The sequence below is a fragment of the Capra hircus genome, chromosome 13 (genome assembly GCF_001704415.2).
Source record: "Capra hircus breed San Clemente chromosome 13, ASM170441v1, whole genome shotgun sequence".
Classification (NCBI taxonomy): domain Eukaryota; kingdom Metazoa; phylum Chordata; class Mammalia; order Artiodactyla; family Bovidae; genus Capra; species Capra hircus.
In genome coordinates this window covers 57,400,386-57,421,915 of record NC_030820.1, presented here as the reverse complement: position 1 = coordinate 57,421,915, position 21,530 = coordinate 57,400,386, and the positions used below count along the sequence as shown (strand labels likewise).

General features: G+C 45.8%; 1 protein-coding gene across 12 annotated transcripts in view; it reads right to left on the bottom strand.

Annotated features, from left to right (window-relative positions):
- The window catches only part of LOC102191534, a 71,915-nt gene that overhangs the window by 9,502 nt on the left and 40,883 nt on the right, over positions 1 to 21,530 (bottom strand). For 6 of the 12 annotated variants that reach the window (XR_001919040.1, XR_001919043.1, XR_001919042.1 and 3 more), the window contains exons 3-6: positions 8,172 to 8,466; positions 7,477 to 7,660; positions 6,916 to 7,000; positions 3,647 to 3,840 (exon numbers count right to left, since the gene is read on the bottom strand). Coding sequence is in view for 5 of the 12 variants with exons in the window: in XM_013968773.2 (XP_013824227.2) it covers positions 3,647 to 3,840; positions 7,477 to 7,510 (228 nt within the window). In the remaining 7 variants the exon portion in view is untranslated. Of the gene's footprint in view, positions 1 to 3,646; positions 3,841 to 6,915; positions 7,001 to 7,476; positions 7,661 to 8,171; positions 8,467 to 11,248; positions 11,459 to 21,530 lie in introns of those variants that run through there. The other 6 variants (XM_013968771.2, XM_018057625.1, XR_001919041.1 and 3 more) reach the window with 5 other exon arrangements.

The following is a 21,530-nucleotide window of genomic DNA, read 5'->3' as shown; positions in this document are numbered from 1 at the left end:
CTGTCAAAAAATTTTCGGACCAAAAAAAAAAGGACTTAAATGGTTTGCATAAATAGACATTGAACATTAATGTATATGTGTCAAATTCTTTTCTCATACTTCATTTTGTTTTATTAAGATACCATTCTAGATTGTTTGGAATACTTTAAATACTACTTGAGAATTTACTTTTTTTCAGTTGGAGAGGAAATATTAGCAACAGAGATTATGAACAAAGATATGTCATCAATATTGATGGAAGAAAAACATTTGGCTCCAACAGCCATTCTTAAATTTAACTTCCAGATAATGCAAAATTTTGAGTTGCTTTTCTTGTCAAGGCACAAACCTGTAATTTAGATTTATTCTCTTCGAAGGGACTGGAGGCCCCTTACCCCACTGCCAGGTCTGCCTGGACCCTGCAGAATAGAGTGGGCAGGTTAGCAACACAGTCCAAAGGAGGAAGCCGTCCTACTGCTCCCCCTTCAAAGAACCCTCTTTCAAGGCCAGAAATGACTTCTGCAAACCAAGGCCAGAGCTCCCCCTGAAGTCAGTGGCATTTCTCTAGATGCAAAAAAATATATTTGCAAGCTTATATTTGATATCGCACAGGTCACTCACTGCAGGTGCATCTTACATTCAAGGCTGCTTGAGCCTCTTACAAAAGACAGGCTCCCATTGGTGGGTACGAACAACCTGAGTCTGCACTTACCCTTCTTTAAGCCCCAGGATCCCCGGTATAGTTAACTGACAAATGGTCACATGTTTAAAGCATAGACCACTCCAGAAGGCAGAGCAAGGTTTGCAGGAAATGGTGATCAGTACCCCCAGCGTTTCTCAGGAATGGGAGAGGGCCTCCTGGCTGGACTCCAGAGAGAGAGGGTGGACAGGGAAGGGGAGGACCCATTTCATCTGAGTGAAAAGACCCGGCTGATAAAAAGAGTATTTACTTGGGAAACTGTTCTCAATTTTCACATGTACAAATACCTCTAATGTTTGCTGATGAACCTTTACATTAGGTTAACAATTAAAATGAGCAGGACCGTCCAGCGGTGACATATTGGTCTCTGATCATTGATTAACTGAGATGGACCTGACCTTCTCCTTCAACCATAACATGGATTTTCCTACTTGCACTTGAAATGTCATACTGTCGACTAGCTTAATGGATTCTGACAAATCAGCTCAATATATGATCCAGGAAAGTCGATTAATACACCGATAGATGCTTCGCTTGCTCTGAGGCATGCTACCAGAACCTTCAGTTCCCAAGGTTTCCACTGAAATGTACCGCTCATTTTAATAGAGGGACATGATAAAACAGAAATATTTTGACGTGATGACCTAAGACCTCAATTTCTCCAAGTTAATAAATTCACAGAGATTAATAAATAATAGATCATTTCTCTTCCTCCAGGGATTAATTTTATTCCCAAGTCTTCAGAGCCATCATTACATACAGAACTTATTCCCGGAGCCAAGTTAAGGTTTAAGTAAACCACCCCAAGTCAAGGCAACCCCAGAAGGAGCTGGGAGGTCATTTCCCCAGAAAATCACCAGGCAGTCAAAAGAGACAAGTGGGAAGAACAAGACCCTCTTTCCCCCGGACAGCTCTGGATTGAGTCGGCACACAAAGATGGTAGAGTGGGAGCTGGACCAGGGTCAACACAAGGGCTGAGGGGACCAGTCTCCCAGCTTCACCACCTCTTCTGCCTCATTGCTTAGGCTCTTTGAGGTTTTTTTGTTTGTTTGTTTTTTCTCATTTTGCAACTAGAAGCATCTTGACTGATCCCTTAAGAAACTAAGAGTCAAGTTCAAGCTGTCTGACATACCTCACGATAAACCAAAAGCCCAACTATGCAGACCCTTCAAGATCCATCACTCAAGAGCACCAGCGTGGAAGCACCTGCTCTCTCTTTTCTGTTTCTGTGTCCATGTATGACAAAGAAGCCCAAAGAGCACCACGTCTCCCACCAAGGTAAACATGACCACTCCTTTCCACTGCACACAGATGGTTTTTATACTCCAGGCAAAAAGGGTAACAATGTGAGCTTTCTTGCCTATTTTTTAAAACAAATCAGCAAAATAGGATATCATCTCATCCCTTACTAGTCAAAGGCAACCTTAACGAACTCTTAAACATTTAGGATTTGGACCGTTTTCATTCGACTTTTGTTTTGCTTTACTGGAGTGAACCAATGGGGGTAAAGGGAGGTGATAAGTTGGTTTAATCATGAAAACCAAAATATAAACTGTGAGAATGGACAAACAATTGGTACTCTGGCCCTGGAGACCACAATTTTGAAGACTGCCCATCACAGCACACAAAAATGAAAGAGTGCCAACACACCATGACTTCATGAGCACAGACTCCTCGCTGATTTTAATTCGATAGGCTTACCATTACCTGGGAAGGACCCCAGCTCCATGGGGTCCGCGTGCAAGCTTAGTAGGAATTAGTAAGGCATCAGAGCCTCTAACCACAAGCAAGCTGGAAAGTTGGAGAAACTTAAGGTGAGAGATAAACGCCAAATCATATGATATCGCTTACGTGTAGAATTTAAACAAAAAGGTACAAATGAACCTCTTTACAAAACAGAAGTGAAGTCATGGATGTAGAAAACAAACATATGGCTGCCAGGAGACAAGGCAGGGGGAGGGGTAAACTGGGAGACTGCGGTTGATACAGACACACCACAATAGATAGCTAATAACAATCTGCTGTGTAACACAGGGAACTCGACTCAATACTCTCTAATGGCCTACATGGGAAAAGCGTCTGAAAACTAGTGGATACGTGGATATGTGAAACTGATTCACTTTGCTGTACATCTGAAACTAACACACTGTTCATCAACTATGTTAGCTGCTCACTCATGTCTGACTGTTTGTGACCCCCCTGGACTGTAGCCCACCAGACTCCTCTGTCCATGGAATTCTCTAGGCAAGAATACTGGAGTAGGTTGCCTTCTCCAGGGGATCTTCACAACCCAGGAATCGAACCTGGGTCTCCTACACTGCAGGCAGATTCTTTACCATCTGAGCTACCAGGGAAGCCCACAGCAACTACAGTCCAATAATTTTTTTTTTTTTTTTTTAAGAAAGAAGTGCTGGGCTTCCTCCTTGCCCTAGACGTGGAGTCCAATTCTCACTTGGGCTGGCTCCAGACTAGAGGAGAAAAAGTGCTGAGCTACTGGCTTTTCAAAATCTCTCCTCCAAGAAACAGCACCACAACTCCATCCTGAGCAGCCAGGTGTGAGAGGAGGCCCGCAGGACAGGCTGGAGGTGACACGCAGCTTGAAGGCCGCTGTCAACTTTACATTCCAGGAGTTGCATGAACTCACTTCCTCTCATCACTGAAAGATGTGAATGTCGGTCAGCGGTGAGATGGAGCCTTTAGACATTTAATTCCCCCGAAAGAAGCAGGTCTCGTCATCTCTGGGGATGGGGGGAAGGCGCTTTTTGGTCTCCCACCTCTGTTTCGTGGAGGAGAGTCAGTGTTATCAATCACCCCATTGATTGGTTGTCTAGTTATCCAACACATGACCTTAAGAATAAAATTAAATTTGCCATTTATCATCTCTGCCAGGATATATTAATAAAAGAAAATGCAGCTTTGTGATTTCTGTCACATCCTCGGTGACAGAGGGACAGGGCAGAGACTTACCATGCTTGCTAATATCCTGGCTGCGGAGAGCTCGCCCCACCGTGGTGGGGTCAGCCGGGGGCCCTGGCTGTCAGGGGCAGGGATGGGACCTGGCACGGACACTTCACTTGGCCCTTCTCTTGGCTGGTGCTGGACCTTGTTCACAGAGTTAAGCTGGGCAGCTCTCCGTGTAGCTGATAATCCCTGAACTTGAGCTGCGGGAAGAGAAGTTTTGAGAATTTTAATAACTGGATTTGGCTTTACAATAAGACAGGCTGGATGCAAACGCACTGCACAAGCACAGCACCCCCACCCTGCCCCCCGGCCCCCGCACGAGCTCTCGCCGAGATGCTGAGGTTTACAGACATCAACTTTAGTCCAGCTAAACACCAGCCGTGCACAGAGCATCAAACCTGAAGTCGAAAAGCCTCAACTGGGAAAATCAGAGTTTAACTTCATCATCTTTCACAGAAAGATAACACAGTGTCCTGAACACTGCTGTCCGGGAGGCCCAGAAGCACAGTGGGCAGGGGTCCCCCATTTATAAAGTGGACAGCTACTGGCCCTGCCACACACACAGGCACATGCAAGAGCTGAGGCGACCTTCATGGATGAGTGAAGACCTCACTCCTGAGACCCCAGGGCTACTCGCTCTTTCTGTCCATGACTTGACAACCTGAGGCTCTCCTAACAGTGAAGATGACATATTTCATATGCCTTTCTATAAAAACCAACTCATGTTTCCAAGGCCCCGGCTCCACACACACAGCACTCCCTGCATCCTGTTTCCCCCCAGTCAAATCCCAGAGAGTCACTGAAATATTTGGAGCTTGCAAAGACCACACCCTGCCGTGGCTAGGGCACAAATCCCCAACGTGGGGTTTCTTTCTGAATCTTTGGGGGTCCCAGGTCCCTTTGAGCACTGATGAAAGTTGTGGGTCCTTTCTCACAAAGAGATTACGTCCACATCTGTCCACATCTGGGACGCAGGATTTCACAAATGCTTTGAGGAAACTGGAGGAAACCTCTGAACTCATCCCTGACTTCTCAAGATGATAGAGTCCTGGCCATTGCCTAAAGCCCGCCTCACATGTCAGCTGCTCTGCCAGGTCTTCTCCCAGACCTTTCCTCTGCCTCCAGGAGGGATGGCTTCCTGGCCTGTGCACCCACCCCTGCCCCAGCCCCTGACACTCCCTATGCAGGGGATTGTTCCCACAATCCCCTCAACCAGGCCATAAGGGCCTCGTGTTTCTGTTTTGTCATCACCGGCTCAGCACCCAGTCCAGGTCCAGGCACTGAATAACTCAGCTTTAGAAATGCATTTTCCAAAAACAGACCTTTGTCTATAACTATTAGGAGCGATATGTTACATGTGCTTGATCCTTCAGCAAACGCTGAGTTAATTTCCTTTATGAATTTAAAGACACAGAATAATCACAGGGCTAACTGGATTTTCACATTTCCTTTCCCGAAAGGCTTCACAAATCTTTGCCTGGCAACAGCAGCAAGTGTTGTTTTTTTTTTTTTCCAGTTTCCCCAACTCAGGGAAGAATACAAATCTAGCCGTGTTTAGAGAAAGAAGAGGCGTGATGATGGATATGGACCGCAGGGCCTGGCTCCCAGATCAGACACTCTGTGGGAACACTAGTCACAGCATGAAAAATACCCCAGAGAAGAAGTTGTACTTTTCCTGGCTGCACAAAGGCAAACATCTTCAGCTTTAGGTGAGGGCTGAGTTAACAGGCTCTGAAAGGAGCACTGTCCTTAGCTGTTCATAAGTAGAAAGGGCATTGTCACACAGGAAGTGACAGAACCGGGTCCAAGGAGCTAATGAAATTTCCACTGCTTAGGACGTGCCTGAGAACTGCTCGATTTTACCTGAAAGCCGGCTCCAGTTTTGCACGCATGGCTGAAAAGCAAGGAGCTGAAACCCCTGCTGGGACCTGCTCAGTGGGATCCCCGGGGTGACGGCAGTGGGGAAAGACTGAGCCAGGCTCCCCCTGCACACACCCCCCCCGCCGGGGGGCGGACATAAGGGAGCGCACATACAGAGAAAGATGCTGTTTTCTCTCATCACAATGGACAACAGTTATCTTGAATGCCTGGATCGTCCATCATGTGCTCTTGCAAGCTATCCAGAACTCTCTGGATCCTGCTCCTGGCCACAAAGCCCCCGTGCATGGCCCCGGGTGAAATCCCACCTTCCTCCCGTGGCCAGCCTCACTCAGCAGCAGCTCTAAGTCCTTGCTTGTGTCAGGGAGAGGAGTTCGCCAATAAAGGAAATTATTGAAAGCATCCTCAGGACACTCTGTGTGGGGCCAGGAATCTGGTCGAGGATGGCCATGGATGGGGAGGTCGTTAACACTGGAGAGCTTCGTGGCCTCTGGGGGAAGCCTGGTCAGCTCGGCTCCAGCCAAGACAGAGTTCTCCACCAGGCCACCAGAGGAGCTACTGACACGTGGGAAGGTGCTGGTGTCTGTGGACGGGCACAGACAGAGTGCCCAGAGTTCTCTGGGCAGAGCTGGCTCTGTCTGGCCTGGCTGTGCTGAACTAGGTTAAATTGAGGGAAGCAAGTTTTTAGCGCCGTACAACAGACTGGAGATTGAGGGCATGAGGAGAAGGGGGTGACAGAGGATGAGTTGGTTGGATGGCATCATCGACTTAATGGACATGAGTTTAAGCAAGCTCCAGGAGATAGTGAGGGACAGGGAAGCCTGGTGCACTGCAGTCCATGGGGTCGAAAGAATTGGACACAACTGAGCAACTGAACAATAAACAACAACAACAGACGGGAAGGAAAATGGGAAAAGGTGAGGCCCATGTCCTCGCAAGCCAGTCCTCCCGTCTACCTGGAGACCCAACCTCTCAGTCTCCTGGGGCCAGAAGATACTAACCTCACAGGGGACGAGAGGCCCAGTCAGTACCCTCGGATCCGCTGGGGGGTACTTTGTGCACTGAAAAAGGCACAGGAAGATGCAGCCAATCCCTCCACCGTGCCCAAGTGGTGCATGAGCCCTGGCTTCGGGGTGCTGGCACCCCTTGGCATGGCAAGACTTCTTGCACGTACTGCTCATCAGTCCCTCCACCAGGGGGCAGGCATGAGAAAATAAAAGGTGCTGGACCTGGTAAGACCTGGCTACTCGCGAGCCAGTTGGAAAGTCTTGATGAGGAACATGTGGTGCCCCAGGTCTGACCTTCAACAAGAACTCACGTGAATTTTGGTGAAGAAAGGTGGAGGGGAGGATCCACCACCCTTATAGAGCATCCATACCACCTGAGATGTGAATTACCTCCTCTCACACTGCTGAGTAACATTAACACTGGAGAGATGCTAGTGAACCATCTCGAATGATCTGCTTAGGGTGTACCCGTCATCTTCAGAGGGAAGACAAAAAAAAACAAAACCCAAGATCAATCACTAGAACATACAAGAAATACAGTGTAGGGCCAACGAACAGTGGGTCAGGAACGTCACCTTCATGTGCATGTAAAATCCTATGGCACAAAAATCTATTTGGGAGACTTCACATTTTCCCTGTGTGAATTGTCCAAAGAACTTCATTAATCAAATGGTAAAAGAAAATTTTCTTTATAGGTTATTTAATCACTACTCTCAATGAATATTTTATCTAAATTTAGGAGACAGTAGCTTCATTATTTATAACCCAGTAGTCATGTTTCAAAATCATTATTGCAATTACTTTTTGCTTCTTTACATAATTAAAGCTCTAATATTCCATCTTGCCCAGAAGGTCACTGTTAGTAAAACTCCAGACGAGATAATTGCTAGAATTTTAGGTGGACGCTTGAGGTGAAGCGGAGACCCTGATAATTATCCGGCTGAAACTCACCAGGCGGAGGCTGAGTCCCCACAGCCGCCTGCATCCGGTAGCCCAGGCTGATGTCCGAGTCCAAACCCAGAGCCAGTGGTCAGATGTTGAAAGTACCATCTTCCTGAATATAAAGGCCAGCCCTGGAGGGGTTGGCAAAGGTGGAGATGAAGGGGCCCAGGGACTGGAAGGCAGCCTGGAGCACCTGCAACCAGAGAGAAGGGCTCAGTGGGTATGGGGTCTGATTCACTTGATTCCAGGTGCGACAGATGGCTGACCACCAGACAACTTGCTGTCCACCTCATCATGTCTCAGCAGTTGTATTGCTTTCTAAAAGCAGTCCCTGAGTTTCAAATAAACTATTTTTCAATAGAAAATCAGGAAAACTGTAGTACCATCATGTAGTTTGTATGCTTCCAGAATATTAAGTCCATATCAAATAATTCCAGACTTTGTAAAGCATGTGAACAGTGCTTATTAATCACTGTGGGCATGTTTATGACTGTAACAGAAAAGGTAACTTGGCAGTTACAGTTTTCTCCTCCTCATTTTCATTTCTGGAATATCTGTTTGCGACCAATGCTCCAGGCTTCTGAGATTTCAGGTGCCCTAATAATCCTCACAAAGTCTAAATAAGCTGGTCCATTACTGAAAAGACACAGGACACAGAGACAAGTCCGGAGGGCACGCCGAGGCCCCAGAGTGGCCACACTCACCCATCGGCAGGGGTCACTGATCAGTGTGATGAAAAGGGGCCAGAGTCTGGCCCTGCAGACCTCAGGGGACATGTCGTGGGCCACAGCCAGGAAGCACTCAGCACAGGCTTTCCGCATCCGCTACACGCTGTCCGTGCAGAGCTCAAAACACTTCAGGAGCTACCAAAGCAAACAGAACCGTGCTGCTCTGAGCCATCCTGAGCAAGGGCGGGCCTCACTCAGTGATGCCGTGGAGGCAGAGCCATAAGTTAAGGGTGCAGGAAAGGGAACCAGATGTGAGTCCAAAAGGAAGCATCTGAAACAAACAGAAATAATGAGAGGTAACTTCCTTTACCCCTTAATCCTAGCAAATGACCAGGTTAAATCCAACAAGATAAATACAGAAAACCTCCCAAAGGCTGAATGACTGGTATCTGTTATGTGAATTGTAGAGAAGAATTGTGGATGACTTTGAAATTCTGGATTCCCCAAGCAGCACACAGACCAAGGTAAGATGGTCTTTGGGGATGTTTTAGTCATAAGTAAAAGCGTTAGTCGCTCAGTCATGTCCAACTCCTTGCAACCCCATGGCTCCTCTGTCCATGGAATTCTACAGGCAAGAATACTGGAGTGGGTTGCCATTCCCTTCTCCAGGGGATCTTCCCCACCCAAGGATCAAACCCGAGTTTACCTCCATTGCAGGCAGATTTTTTTTTTTTTTTAATGTCTGAGCACAGTCTCCCTTTTAGTCATAGAGGGCAGACTGTTAAAACCTGATAGTAATGCAAACTGTTCCTGCTCATAGATGGCAAGCTGGGAGCCATAGAAGGCAAGCTGGGAGCGATGGAACGCAATAGGTTATCATCACCCTGGATATGGATGGGGGTGAGTCAATTTACAAGCTCACATCAGTCCTCCTCAGAGTGACTGTGAATATATGGCACTTCAGTTAAGCTAGTTGCTGGATCTTACTGGTTCCTTCACTAATCGATGCAATCAATAAATGCTCTGACCTGTGTTCATCTTATATCTGTATGGCGGTCATGATTATGACCTCTTTTTAAATTTACCCTTTAAAAATAAGACTTTGTTTTTAATATCCTTAGGTAAAATAATTAGCCAAAATGCTTCACAAATAGAAACATATGATTGTGGAAATATCCACTTACAGAAGAATTAGTATGTTGGTCACTGCTCTTTTCCTGTCTGCTATAGGAGATAACGTGGTGTGTTCGTGGCAACAGCCCACTAAAAATTATTTCAGAATTATGTTGAATGGCTACAGTTTAAATAGAACAAAATGAGCTTCTAAACTTAAATTTTAAAATCAACTTAAAGATGATACTTTTTGAGGTTAATTCAAACCATACAGGTATTACACCCTGTCACATAAAAGTGGCAAGTGCTTACTCAGCATAGTTCTCTGGGGCCCTGGTGCTCAGCGGGCAGTGGAGAAACAGACCAACATGACTAGGTGAAGGTCCCCCATCAGTAACAGTGTAAAGAGGCGTGAGAGGGACACACAAGTGTGAGGGACATATCCTGAACAGAATGCTAAGAAGGGAGAAACTAATTCTGACACAGCAGCAGGTGAGTCCAGACAGGGAAAAAGCAAACACACCTCCAAGCTGGGTGTGAACTCTGAGCAGGGTACCCCCAGGCAGGGAAGCCTCTGGAAGGAAGTGGGTAGTAATGAGCAGGGAAGTGGGGGAGCGAGGCGGTATGCAAGAGCAGAAAGCCTTGAGGCCCTGAAACGCCCCCCAGCCAAAGGGTGACATGGTTCTCCACCCTGCTGTGGCAAGAATCACCAGGGACTTTATCAAAAATACCTCCTCTTTCACCTTCCCCGTGATTCACGTGCATGACCAATGGTTAGAGCAGCAATCAGACCCAAGGGAGGTGATGGAGGTGAGACAGGAAAAGCACCTGTGAAGGTACCGGGGCAGGGAGAGAGGAAATGGGAGTCTGGATTTTAATCTGTAAACCAAGATAAGTCCCACAGGTACTGAAGCCCAGCAGTGAGGTGGTGGAACAGTGTTATAGAAAGAGCAGTCACGAGGGAACAGAGTGGGTGGCTTAGACAGCAAGAAGAGACTGGGGGAAGTGACCAGTGAGGAAGCTACAGCAGGAGCCCCCAGGAAAGAGGCGGGGGCTGCTCCGCTCAACCCTGCAACCAGCCACCCGGTGCTTAAAAGAAACCTCAGCTCCTGGAGTCAAGAAACCTGAAACTGATGAATGCAAAATTGAGCTGCCATTCCAAAGCAACAGACTCATAAAGACGAAACTTTACCACTAACTTCAAAAGTGCCCTAAGATGTGCGTCAGCAATTACAATTTGCAAAATGTCACGTAGCAAAAATTGTTCAGGGCCTCCTGGTCTGACAGCGTGACAAATATCACCAAAATTTGTAGCACACACCTTAAAGAGGCAAAACGCATGCTCATTATTCTCAGATTTCTTTTTGTCTTAACAAATTGTGAAAACCAACAAGCAGGAAGCTTGAGAGCAATTACTCTGCTGGTCAGGCAGCTAACAAGCACTTACTGAGTCCAGCGCCCACTCGGCACCACCCAGGTGCCTTTGCTGCATTGGAAACAGAAGATTTACAACTGAGCACCACATGCTAGGACGTTCTGGCTCCTAATTGTCTCAATACATAATGCATTTGGTTAGCAATAGAGCAAAAGAGACCCTTAATATTCTCTGCATGGTAAATGAGCCCTGTCTCCTTGGCTCCACATCGTGCCATGAGGAGACGCCATAGAGAAGATGAGCAGTTGCACAGAAAGGTGGAGGGGAAGGCTGCTGGGGAGGGGAAGAGGGGTAGGGAGGCAATGGCCTTCAGAAGGAAGACTCTGATGACCAAGTGACCAGCCATCAAAGGGGAGGGCAGAGCAGCCGAGTGCAGTCAGAATGGCAGCAAACCTAAGAGGGTCCTAGAGCCCCTCAGCCCAGACAGTGAGAGGCCTTGCATGCCTGGCCGGGCGTCTAAGCACAAGCCAACAGGTCTCAGCAGGTCCCTCCCTCCTGTGCCTCCCCAGATCTCCACGGCCCCGAGTGGCAGGGAAAACTGGCAGCGGTATTCACTGTGTCTTACACAGTTTACTCTGGCCACACTTTTCATCCAGACTGTGTCTACTGAGGAAGTCCAGGCACTTCAAAGGAATCGATCTTGAATGTTTTAACTTTCTGAGTTTTGAAACCACATGATCCCACGTTCCGAACTTGAAAGAGCTTCCCGTAGCCACACAGTTCACAGAATTGAGGGAACAGCAGGCATTCAACTGTGCTCTTGCTCAGCACTGACGACAGCTTGCAGATTACAAACAACAAGAAAAAACCCGGGTCACTTGAGATACCACAGCACAGATCTCACATGGATCACTAACTAGATTCTGAAAGCTAAAATTCAAAATATTGCCAGAACACCCCAGGAGTCAAAACAGAGAACACCTTCTCTTGCATTTTGCCAAGTTATAGCAATAGAATGCCAACAGTTTTCAAGTCTTACTCAGATTGTCTAAAGCCTGAGAGTTACCACTTACCAGATGCCTACTGTGTGCCCGACACATGCATGAACCACTTATGTACCTCCCCTCTTTCACGTTCCTCAAAACCTATGACATAAGTATCATTCATCTTCATTTTTCCAGATGAGGAAACTAACACTCAAAGAGGGGAAGTCCTGTTACCCAAACCAAATATTGGTGAAGTGGGATATATAGGAATAGCTGGCTTGCAGGCCATCACCAAAGACTCACCAAACAGTGGCAGGACTAAAAGGGAGCAGACCTTGGATACAAAATGCCCTGCTGCTGTCTTTCTGCCCAGGGCACCCCTCGTTCTGCACCAGCATGCAGGGTAGCTGAACTTAAAGTAAAAGCTACCATTTTATTGGCTTGAGAAGTCAGAGGACAGAGACAGAGGTGACCAGAGCAGCTGGAAAGTGAGGAAGAAATCCTGAAAGAGAGCTAGACAAGAGAAAGCCCCCACCTGCCTGAGATTAAACCTTACTCTAACTCTAACTCTAACTCTCAGTGGATCTCGGCACCATGTGGGCACTGGGGAGGGGGTAAGGTTTACAGAGTGAAGCAATAGCTGGAAGGCTTCTGGAGCTGTGTGGTTTCAGCTGCTGAGGGCTGAAGAGAGAGCAGACTCTAGAACAAAGTCAACACTCTTCAGAGGAAAAACACAGAGTCCAGAGTTTTTGCACTGTTTCGTCAAGAAGACACATTAGATAATAAAAATTCATATACATAAAAACAAATGGGGAAATGTGACTTACATTCAAGGAAAACCTCAGTCAGTAGAAACAAATCCACAGAAGATCCAGATGTTACAAGTAGTGAACTTTAAAAGGACTTTAAAGAGCTATTAACTAAAAGGAAAATACTCATAACAAATGAACAGATAGGAAATCTCATCAAAGAAATAAAAAAGAATCAAGACTTCTGACCAAGACACAGTAGCTTGGTCAGACAACAACAACAACAACAACATTCAATTAAAACTAACTAATTATGTGTTAACAGGAAAAAGTGAACCATAGTAAAGAAAGAAACAGGCAACAGAAATCAACACCAAGATGATCCAAATGTTGTAAGCACCAGACAAAGACTTTCAGGGAGCTTTTATAAATATATTCAAGGATTAAAATAAAATACAAGCATAAAGAACATACAGGGAATCTCTACATAGTAGAGATATGTCAACTACAAAAAGGTCAAAAATGGAAGCTCCAGCACTAAAAGCCATAATAACTATGGTTTAAAAAAAAAAAATGTAATGGAGAGGCCTAAGAGCAGATTGTAGGTGACAGAAAGAGTCACCGAACTTCAAGAGCAATGAAAATCACCAAATCTGAGCATCAGACAGAAAAATCACTTTAAAAAAATAAACAAAAACAAAAACTCAAACACCTAACTGGACAATATAGGGTTCCAATTTTATGTGATCCAAGTCCTAGACTGAAAGAAAAAAGAGATTTTAAAAAGCACTTAAAGGAACAATAGCCAAAAACTGACCAAATTAACTGGAGGGCATCAACACACAAATCCAAGGAGTTTCAGAAACACAAAGCAGGAAAAACACCCATTCTACAAAGACACAGAGAACAGTCTCAAGAGCTGACAGAGGAAAAAGGATATTCTACGCAGGGCTATGAGATGAACGACAGCTGGCCTCTCCAGCAGACAGCAGGATGGCATCTTTAAAGCACTGCAAGGAAAACAAGAACAAACCTCAATTCTATATCCAGTAAAACTATCATTCAAAATTGAAGGCAAAAAAAAAAAGAGACATTTTCAGGTGAAAACAGAGATTTCGTCAGCAGCCAACCAAACTAAAAACAGTACTAAAGTAAGTTCTTCAGACTGAAGGGAAATGACATCAGATGGACACTCAGACCAAGGAAAGGAAACAAAAGCATCAAAAATGGTAAAAATGTGGGTATAAATGGCTATGAATTTTTTTTCTCTTTTCTTACTTGCTCTAAAACTTCAGTTCAGTTCAGTTCAGTCGCTCAGTCGTGTCCGACTCCTTGCGACCCCATGAATCGCAGCACGCCAGACCTCCCTGTCCATCACCAACTCCCAGAGTTCTCTCAGACTCACGTCCATCGAGTCCGTGATGCCATCTCATCCTCTGTCGTCCCCTTCTCCTCCTGCCCCCAATCCCTCCCAGCATCAGGGCCTTTTCCAATGAGTCAACTCTTCACATGAGGTGGCCAAAGTACTGGAGTTTCAGCTTTAGCATCATTCCTTCCAAAGAAATCCCAGGGCTGATCTCCTTCAGAATGGACTGGTTGGATCATTCAAATAAAAAATTATAATATCTTATTACCGGGATTGTCATGTAATGTACATGTCATAATGTATGTGAAAACAATAGCACAGAGGAGGGGGCTGAGGGAACTGTGTTGCGGCAAGGTACCATATTTTTTGAAAATTTTCAAGAGAGAAATTAAAATGCAATACTATAGAAACAGTCAATTAGCCCAAGGAAGGCAGGAAAGAATTAACAGAAGAACAAACGAGACCAATGGAAAACAAAAAAAGTGGCAGAATTAAATTCAAATATATCAATAATTCCATTAAACATAAGTGCGATAAATACACCAGTTAAAAGGCAGAAACTATCAGATTGGATATAAAAGCAAGACCAAACTCTGTGCCAACGAAAGGAAGAACATTTTCAATGTAAAGACATATATAGACATATGAGTAAACAGATCTAAACTGATATACTATGATGGGCAGTAAGCACGAGAATGCTGGAGTGGTTATATTAATCATACTATCTCAGTGGACTGCAAGATACAGATTACTACCAGTGATAGAGAAAGTCACCTTTTAGTAAGAGCCAATACATGACAAAGACACTAACGTTAAACGTATAGGTTTAAACCCTTAACGTAGAAAAGAAGCCAGATTGAGAAAAATTAAGATTTATCCTTAAGAAACCGGAAAACTACAAGCAAATTGAACTCAGGTAAGTAGAAGGAAGGAAATAATGAACAGCAGAAATTACCAATATTATAAATGGAAGGGATAATACTGCAGATCTTCCCAGGGAGTAAAGGAATAAGGGAATATTGCAAGCAACTTTATCCCAATAAATTAACAACTCAGATGAAATTAAAAAGTTCCTGAAAATATACAACTTACCCAATAACATACATGAAATAACAGATGTGAACAGGCCATATCTGTGTTGAATCTGTCATCAAAAATCATCTCAGAAAACCCTACAGCCAGAAGTTTTACTGAGGGATTCTAACAAATATTTAAGGGAAATATTAAGGGAAAAATAACACCAATCTTAAACAAAATCTTTCAGAAAATAGAAGAGCAGGGAATACTTCCCAACTCATTTTTTGAAGCTGGAATAACCCTGATTCTAAAACCTGACAAAAACATAATAGGGAAAGAAAATTGCCTACAATAGTCCTTTTGAATATAGATGTGAAAATCTCAACAGAATGTTAGCAAATAATGGAGACGGGACACTTCACAGCAATGTCGGCTGGAATCATCAATGGACGCTAACAGGAGCGGGTGAAAGTTTGATGAACAACAAACTTGTGTGGCTGCAAAGTAACTCCCCTTATTATATTCAGAGGGGAACAGAAGCGCAGAGGAACTGGGCAGACACCACCTCCATCTAAGTCACCAGAGCTCACATCACCACTATCAGGTCAAACCTAAGCCCTGGGCTCCCTCATGTGACACACAAGAGCACAGCACTACATTTCCCACCAAAAATGCCGAGCTGGACTCTACAGCCACCAGGAAACGCCACACGAGCCTAAACTGGGAGACTGGTGGCTCAGATGGTAAAGAATCTGCCGGCAACGTGAGTGATGCAGGCTCAGTCCCTGGGTCAGGCAGGTTTCCTGGAGAAGGAAATGGCTACCCACTCCAGTACTCTTGCCTGGAACACCCCATGAACAAAGGAGCCCAGCGGGCTACAGTCCATAGGGCTGCAAAGAGTCAGACACGACTGAGCGACTAACACTTTCACTTTTTCTTCTTCCACTGGAAGCACTGCCCTGTCCCTTTCCCACACGTTCATGTTACAAAATTCAGAGAAAGACTCCACATCCATCCCAGGCCCAAGGAGACAAAGGACGTGCAGCCATTCAGTACCGGGGGTGATCCTGGACAAACGGCAACACTGGAACATGAACCGTGGATGACGTATTAGTATTGCATCAGGGTTAAACTGCCTGATTTTGATCGATCTACTATGAATGTTTGAGAGGAAATTTCCTTGTTTTTAGGAAACATCCACTGAAGTATTTAGGAGTAAAGGGGAAACACTGTCTCCAGTTTACTCTCAAGTGGCTCAGAAAAATATACACACATATGTGCATGTATATATGTATATATATATATATATATAGAGAGAGAGAGAGAGAGAGAGAGGTGGGGGTGTGTGCACATGTGTAAAGAAAGAGGATGTGATTAAACAAACAGAGATAAATATAAACCACGGGTGAAGTGGGACAAAGGGTATACAGCAGTTCATTCCTGCAACACTTCTACAAGTTTGAAATTAAGACAGAATGAAAAATTATTCCAAAAAATGTTTAAAGAACTCTCCCATCCTCCTCAAAATAAAAAGAAAAGAAAAGAAAAGGGGAAGAAGAAAGAAGGAAGGGCTTCCCATCACTCGTTTGCTCTGCCCACTGCACAGCACTGCCTTTATTTATTTATGTATTTTATAGCCAAGCAAGCTCCTGGTTAGCAGTTCACCAGCTATTCTATTTGGAATCTGCACCCAGCAGACAAGAGGCAAAAGAGAAGCAAATGGGGTGGGGCGGGGGAGAGGGAACTAGCCCCACAACTCAAATAAGGAGAAGGGTGTGTCTTCAGGACTTAGGAGACACGTATTGCTGATCTGGTGCTCAGCAGAGCTGCACAGAGTGACAGCCACAGAAATGAGACATGAGGCTCCGTATCCAGGGTAACGGGCAATAGGCCGGCATCTCCATCCACTCTCTCCATTGGCCACACCCACAGGACCTTATTACTGCCCGTACAAAACAAATTCACAATCATTAGAAAGTCAGCACACCGCGTGACGAGACATGACATTCCCTTGGCCCTGGGAACCACGTGTGTGGAATGACCACCTTCAGGTTTTTGCTGGGACCCAGCTATTCTTTACAGTAGGGAACCGCAACGTTCCTTTTAAATGAATGCACAAATAAAAATGAGCTTAAAAATAGGAATGACAACAAAAAATGAGGAAGCCTTAATGCAAAAACGTGTTGGGAGAGAAAAATAGGCTTCTGACAATTAGTTATAATCTCAGAATGCTAATGGCCTTCCTGCAAACAAGAGGAATTGTAATTGGTCTCCGGTGGCCTGTTTATGCTGTCGAGATATAATTACAGGATACGGCGCTTCCAGGTTTTACCAATTCATTCATTCAACAACTAACATTTATTTAGTGCTGACTCTGGGCCTGGCACTGTGCTGGGTGCTGGTGATAGAAAGCCACCTGTGTTTAAGAAGTGCACCATTTCAAAGGAGAAATAAACAAATGACGTTTGCGATTCGATTGCTAAATGACACAAGACAGATAGGAGCCCAGTCTTCCGACTGTGTGAAGGAGGGAGTAGCTAATGTCACCTGGCATATTGGACAGACTTCACGAAACAAACCACGTTTATGTGAGAAACCAGGACATAGGAAGCCACCACATAGTACACATAATCTGCACTGCATAACTCAGTTTTAAAATGCCCAGAACGCGTCCAGTTGGCGCGCTCTGATACTCCCAGTCATGTGTACACTACGGTTGCTGGCATCAGAATCAACTGATTGTAACTTCCAGAGAGAATGTAAAGTCTAATGAACAGACACACGTTTTTGTCTATGGAGGCGTGCAGGTGCCTCGGAGCAGAAGCAATCTTTTCAAAACAGCACTGTTCCAAGAGTGCATGTGTTTGTGAACACACGGATGTAGCAATATTCACACCATGTGACTGCAAAGAAAGCCCAAAACACAAGAACATTGGAGCACTGCAATTCGCTTCTTTTCTCTCCTCTCACCTCCTCACAAACACACATCGATAGCCACAGTGTTCAAGGTGTCACTCAGGCTGGCTAAATGAGAACCTGTCTTCCCCAGGGAGCTCTGCCAATCACACACTTGGTCTCTGTTCCTTGAAGAATGAAATCCACTCCTATCCTACTGTTATTTCCTCGCTAAAAAGAGAACAGCATCTCTGTGCTCCACGGCTCCAGGGTCCTAAGGAGTGAGACTGCTCCTAGACTCTTGGCCTCCAAGGAACAAGGGAGGGAGCTTCTGAGTCCAACCCAGGTATACACAGGCCAGGCAAGGCCCCCAAAGTCCTGCTCCCGTTGGGGCTCCAAGGGAAGAGAAGTGGTAGCCTTCCAGAAATCCTCTAAAATGCAGATGTGCCTCCACCTGGGCACAGGTCAAGATCATTTTTGCTTTTTGCAGCCACATTTAAAAGCCTGCACATTTCAAGTTATGAAATCGGCAACCCACTTTGAATGAAAAATACAATTTATGTGAATTGATTTGTTCTGCAAGTGACATGTGAAGAGAGCTTTTTGAAGACATTATATTTTCCAAAGATTTTCGCACAAAAAAAAAAAAAAATAGAAGAATACTGCTGACAAGAATGGAGTGGCTGGAAACAAAACAAAATAAAAATCATGCAAAAATGCCTTTAGAATTATTTGTCATGCTATTATCAGTCTTTAGGGATAAGGTATTTGGTTGTCAGTTGTAGCCTTGGAAACTCTCCTAGCCAACTTTCAAACAAAAAAACGAAGATCTAATTGGCAAAGTTCACCACTCAGCTGCCAGATATCCCAACTAAATGATATTATCTAGGTTCACTTTGCAAAATAAATTTAATTTCTTACAGGGAAACTTGAAATTTATAAAAGAACCCTGGAGAATTTGAATTTTAATAATCAATTATTCTTCAGCCTGATTCATCTTATAAACATATGGATTATGCAAAAAATTAAATTAGTTTAAAAAGCTGGACTTTTAACTCATAGTTGAGAACAACTTTTACATAAATGAAGAATGATGATTGAATGTTCTGATGCTGTATTACAAATTTTTAGCTCCACGGTGTGTAATGTTTCTGACCTAGAATTCCTTTCTTGAACATCATTCTTTTGCAACCAAGGAAACAACTGTATCTTAATGTACTCATAATTAAAGCTTAAGATTTTCTAAAATCCTTGTGCATGTCCCTCAAAATGCTGGAATAATCCTGGAGCTATTTACTTCTGTGCTGTGTGTATATGCTAAGTCACTTCAGTTGTGTCCCACTCTTTGCAACCCTATAGACTGTACCCCACTGGGGTCCAGGCAAGAGTATTGGAGTGGGTTGCCATGCTTTCCTCCAAGCGATCTTCCCAACACAGGAACTGAACCCACATCTCTTGATTCTCCTGCACTGGCAGGTGGTTTCTTTATCTCTAGCATCACCCTTGGTTCTGTGATGCCAACACAAAGGGATGGACTGTGCAGCACCACCCACCAGAGTCCCTGGGGAGGGAGCAGCAGCTACAGAATACACAGTGGCCTTGGATGACCTTCCCCCGAGCCATGAGGGATAAGCGCAGGACAAGCTGGGCTCTTAGTCCAAGGGTGGCCAGTGAAGGACAGCACTGCCTCCTCTGCAGCTCATTTGTGAATAAGGGCTCTGGAAGCAAGGAGAAAGTCCTTGCTTATATAATCACCTCATAATGGGTGTAGAATCCTACAAACCCAAGGATACCACAAACTTCGCTACTAAAAGCAGAAGACAGTCAGTGCTTATACTCATCTTTTCATTGTATACCTTTACTGGTAAAAGCACAGATATCACAGTGTTTCCCAAACTGTGATGAACAGGACACTGCCTTCTCCAGAGAGACTCTTTCTTATTTGCTGACATGCCCAGTTCAGTCTCATCTTACTTTATAAAACAGATATCCATGTCTATTCCATTTTTAAAAATTGTCCAACTAGCACCTAAAAGCATCTCCCACACCACCTCGGGTCTTCACTTTGGGAAAAGGGGCCCATGATCCCAGGTGGCTCAAGGATTTACTTAGAAACCTCAGCACCTCGCCAGCTTCCTCACCTCTGCCAGAATCACGCTAAGTCCCAAGCTTTGCCTTCGTGAAACAACTGGGTATAAGGATAATCACTTGAATCTGAACTGTGAACTTTCTCTGACCGAGTCTGCATTGCCAGCCGCCTTGTTTATGGGAACAGTGCTGGTCACCACTGTATGCACAGGACGCTCAAAGTCACACTCACGCCAAGCTCTGGGACAGTTGGCAAAGACATGGGGCTGCTGTTCCCACACAGACTAACATTCATGCCTCCTGCTTTGTACTCATTGTCACCGCTGGGGGCCCATGACACCCGCAGCACTGGGCACACTTTACTTTCAATGTCGTGCTGAAAGATGAGCTCTTGCTCCAGCAGCATCAACAGCACCTCCTGACTTGACTTTCTAACCTGGAAGAGGTGAAAAGGGGCAGCACAGTGTGAGCCCAAGCGCTTCCAGGATCAAGACTAGACTCCCTAAACCGAGTGCCGAGCCAGCCCCTTCTTGCTCCCCTGAGGCTCGCAGGTCTCCTTCTGCCCCCCATCCTCCCTGAGGCCTTAGATTAGGCTGCCAACGGCACCTGCTGGTCCTCAGCACTCAGGTCACAGGTCACAACCCCCTGTGGGTCAGGTTCCCCAGCTGTACTCTAATGGCCTAACCAGGCCCCACTCCGCCTTCACATCTCCTACACAAGAGTTCTACATGCGCACGCACACACACACACACACACACACATACACACGCACACACGCACTTTCCCTGTATGATGACACATCGATGTCTGTCTTCCCACTGCAGAGTGAACCGGGGGTGGGGGGTACCATGCAGGCATAGGGGTGGAAAGGCAGCGCCATCCCCAGACACTCTGTAAAGCATGGGCCAGGAGGATCTGCCCCCCGGGGCCGGACACAAGCATAAATGCTCCTCAGGCCAGAGAAGGGAAAGCTGGGGGTGGGGGGGGCCGGGGGGCTACCTGCCCCTTGTCCTCTGCACCAGGTGAGCAGACACCAGAGCTCAGAGGGCTCCTAAGGAGCTGGAAAGAGAATTTTTTGGAGACATGAAAGCACAGGAAGCTCCAATTTGTGGAGCAAGTAATGAAACAGGCAGCTCATCACAGTGATAGAGAGCAGGAAAACAGCAACGGGACCCAGAAATGTGCCAGGCAGAGTCGCAGGTGATTATAAGGTGGGGGTGGGGGCCAAGCCTGGGAGACTGAAGCCCCAGAGGCTGCAACATCCAAGTTCCTGAGCAGGTGTTGAAAACAGTGTTTTAGAAACATCATTCCAGCAGTGGCGGCGATGAAAGGCTGGGACAGGAAGGTCAGCAAGGCAGCCGCTGCAACAAGCCAGGGGGACTGGGTAGGGGCAGGAAGGGAAGCCCCAGCAGTATTACTCAGCACCCGTGACAGTACTCAGTATCTGACTACAGGCAGGGAAAGCCGTCAATCACTCTGAGGTGTCACACAGTTACTGAGTGTCTAGCACGTGCCAAGAGTGGGGACAGGAGAGACCACAAAGCAGAAGTGGCACATGGCAGCGGAGAGGCCAGGGGCAGCAGCCCGGCGTGGCAGGGGGAGACCCCAAGCAGGGGCAGAGCCAGACGTCAAAGGCACTGAGAAGCCTGCCAGGGTGGCAGGGCGAAGGGTGACGCCCCCAAGGTTCTGTCCCCATCAAACCTTGGAATCTCTGAAGGTGATTTGAGGAAAGGCTCTTTGTTGATGTGACTAAGCTGATGATCCCACTGTCACCCAAGGTCATCAGGGTGGGCACGTCATCACCTG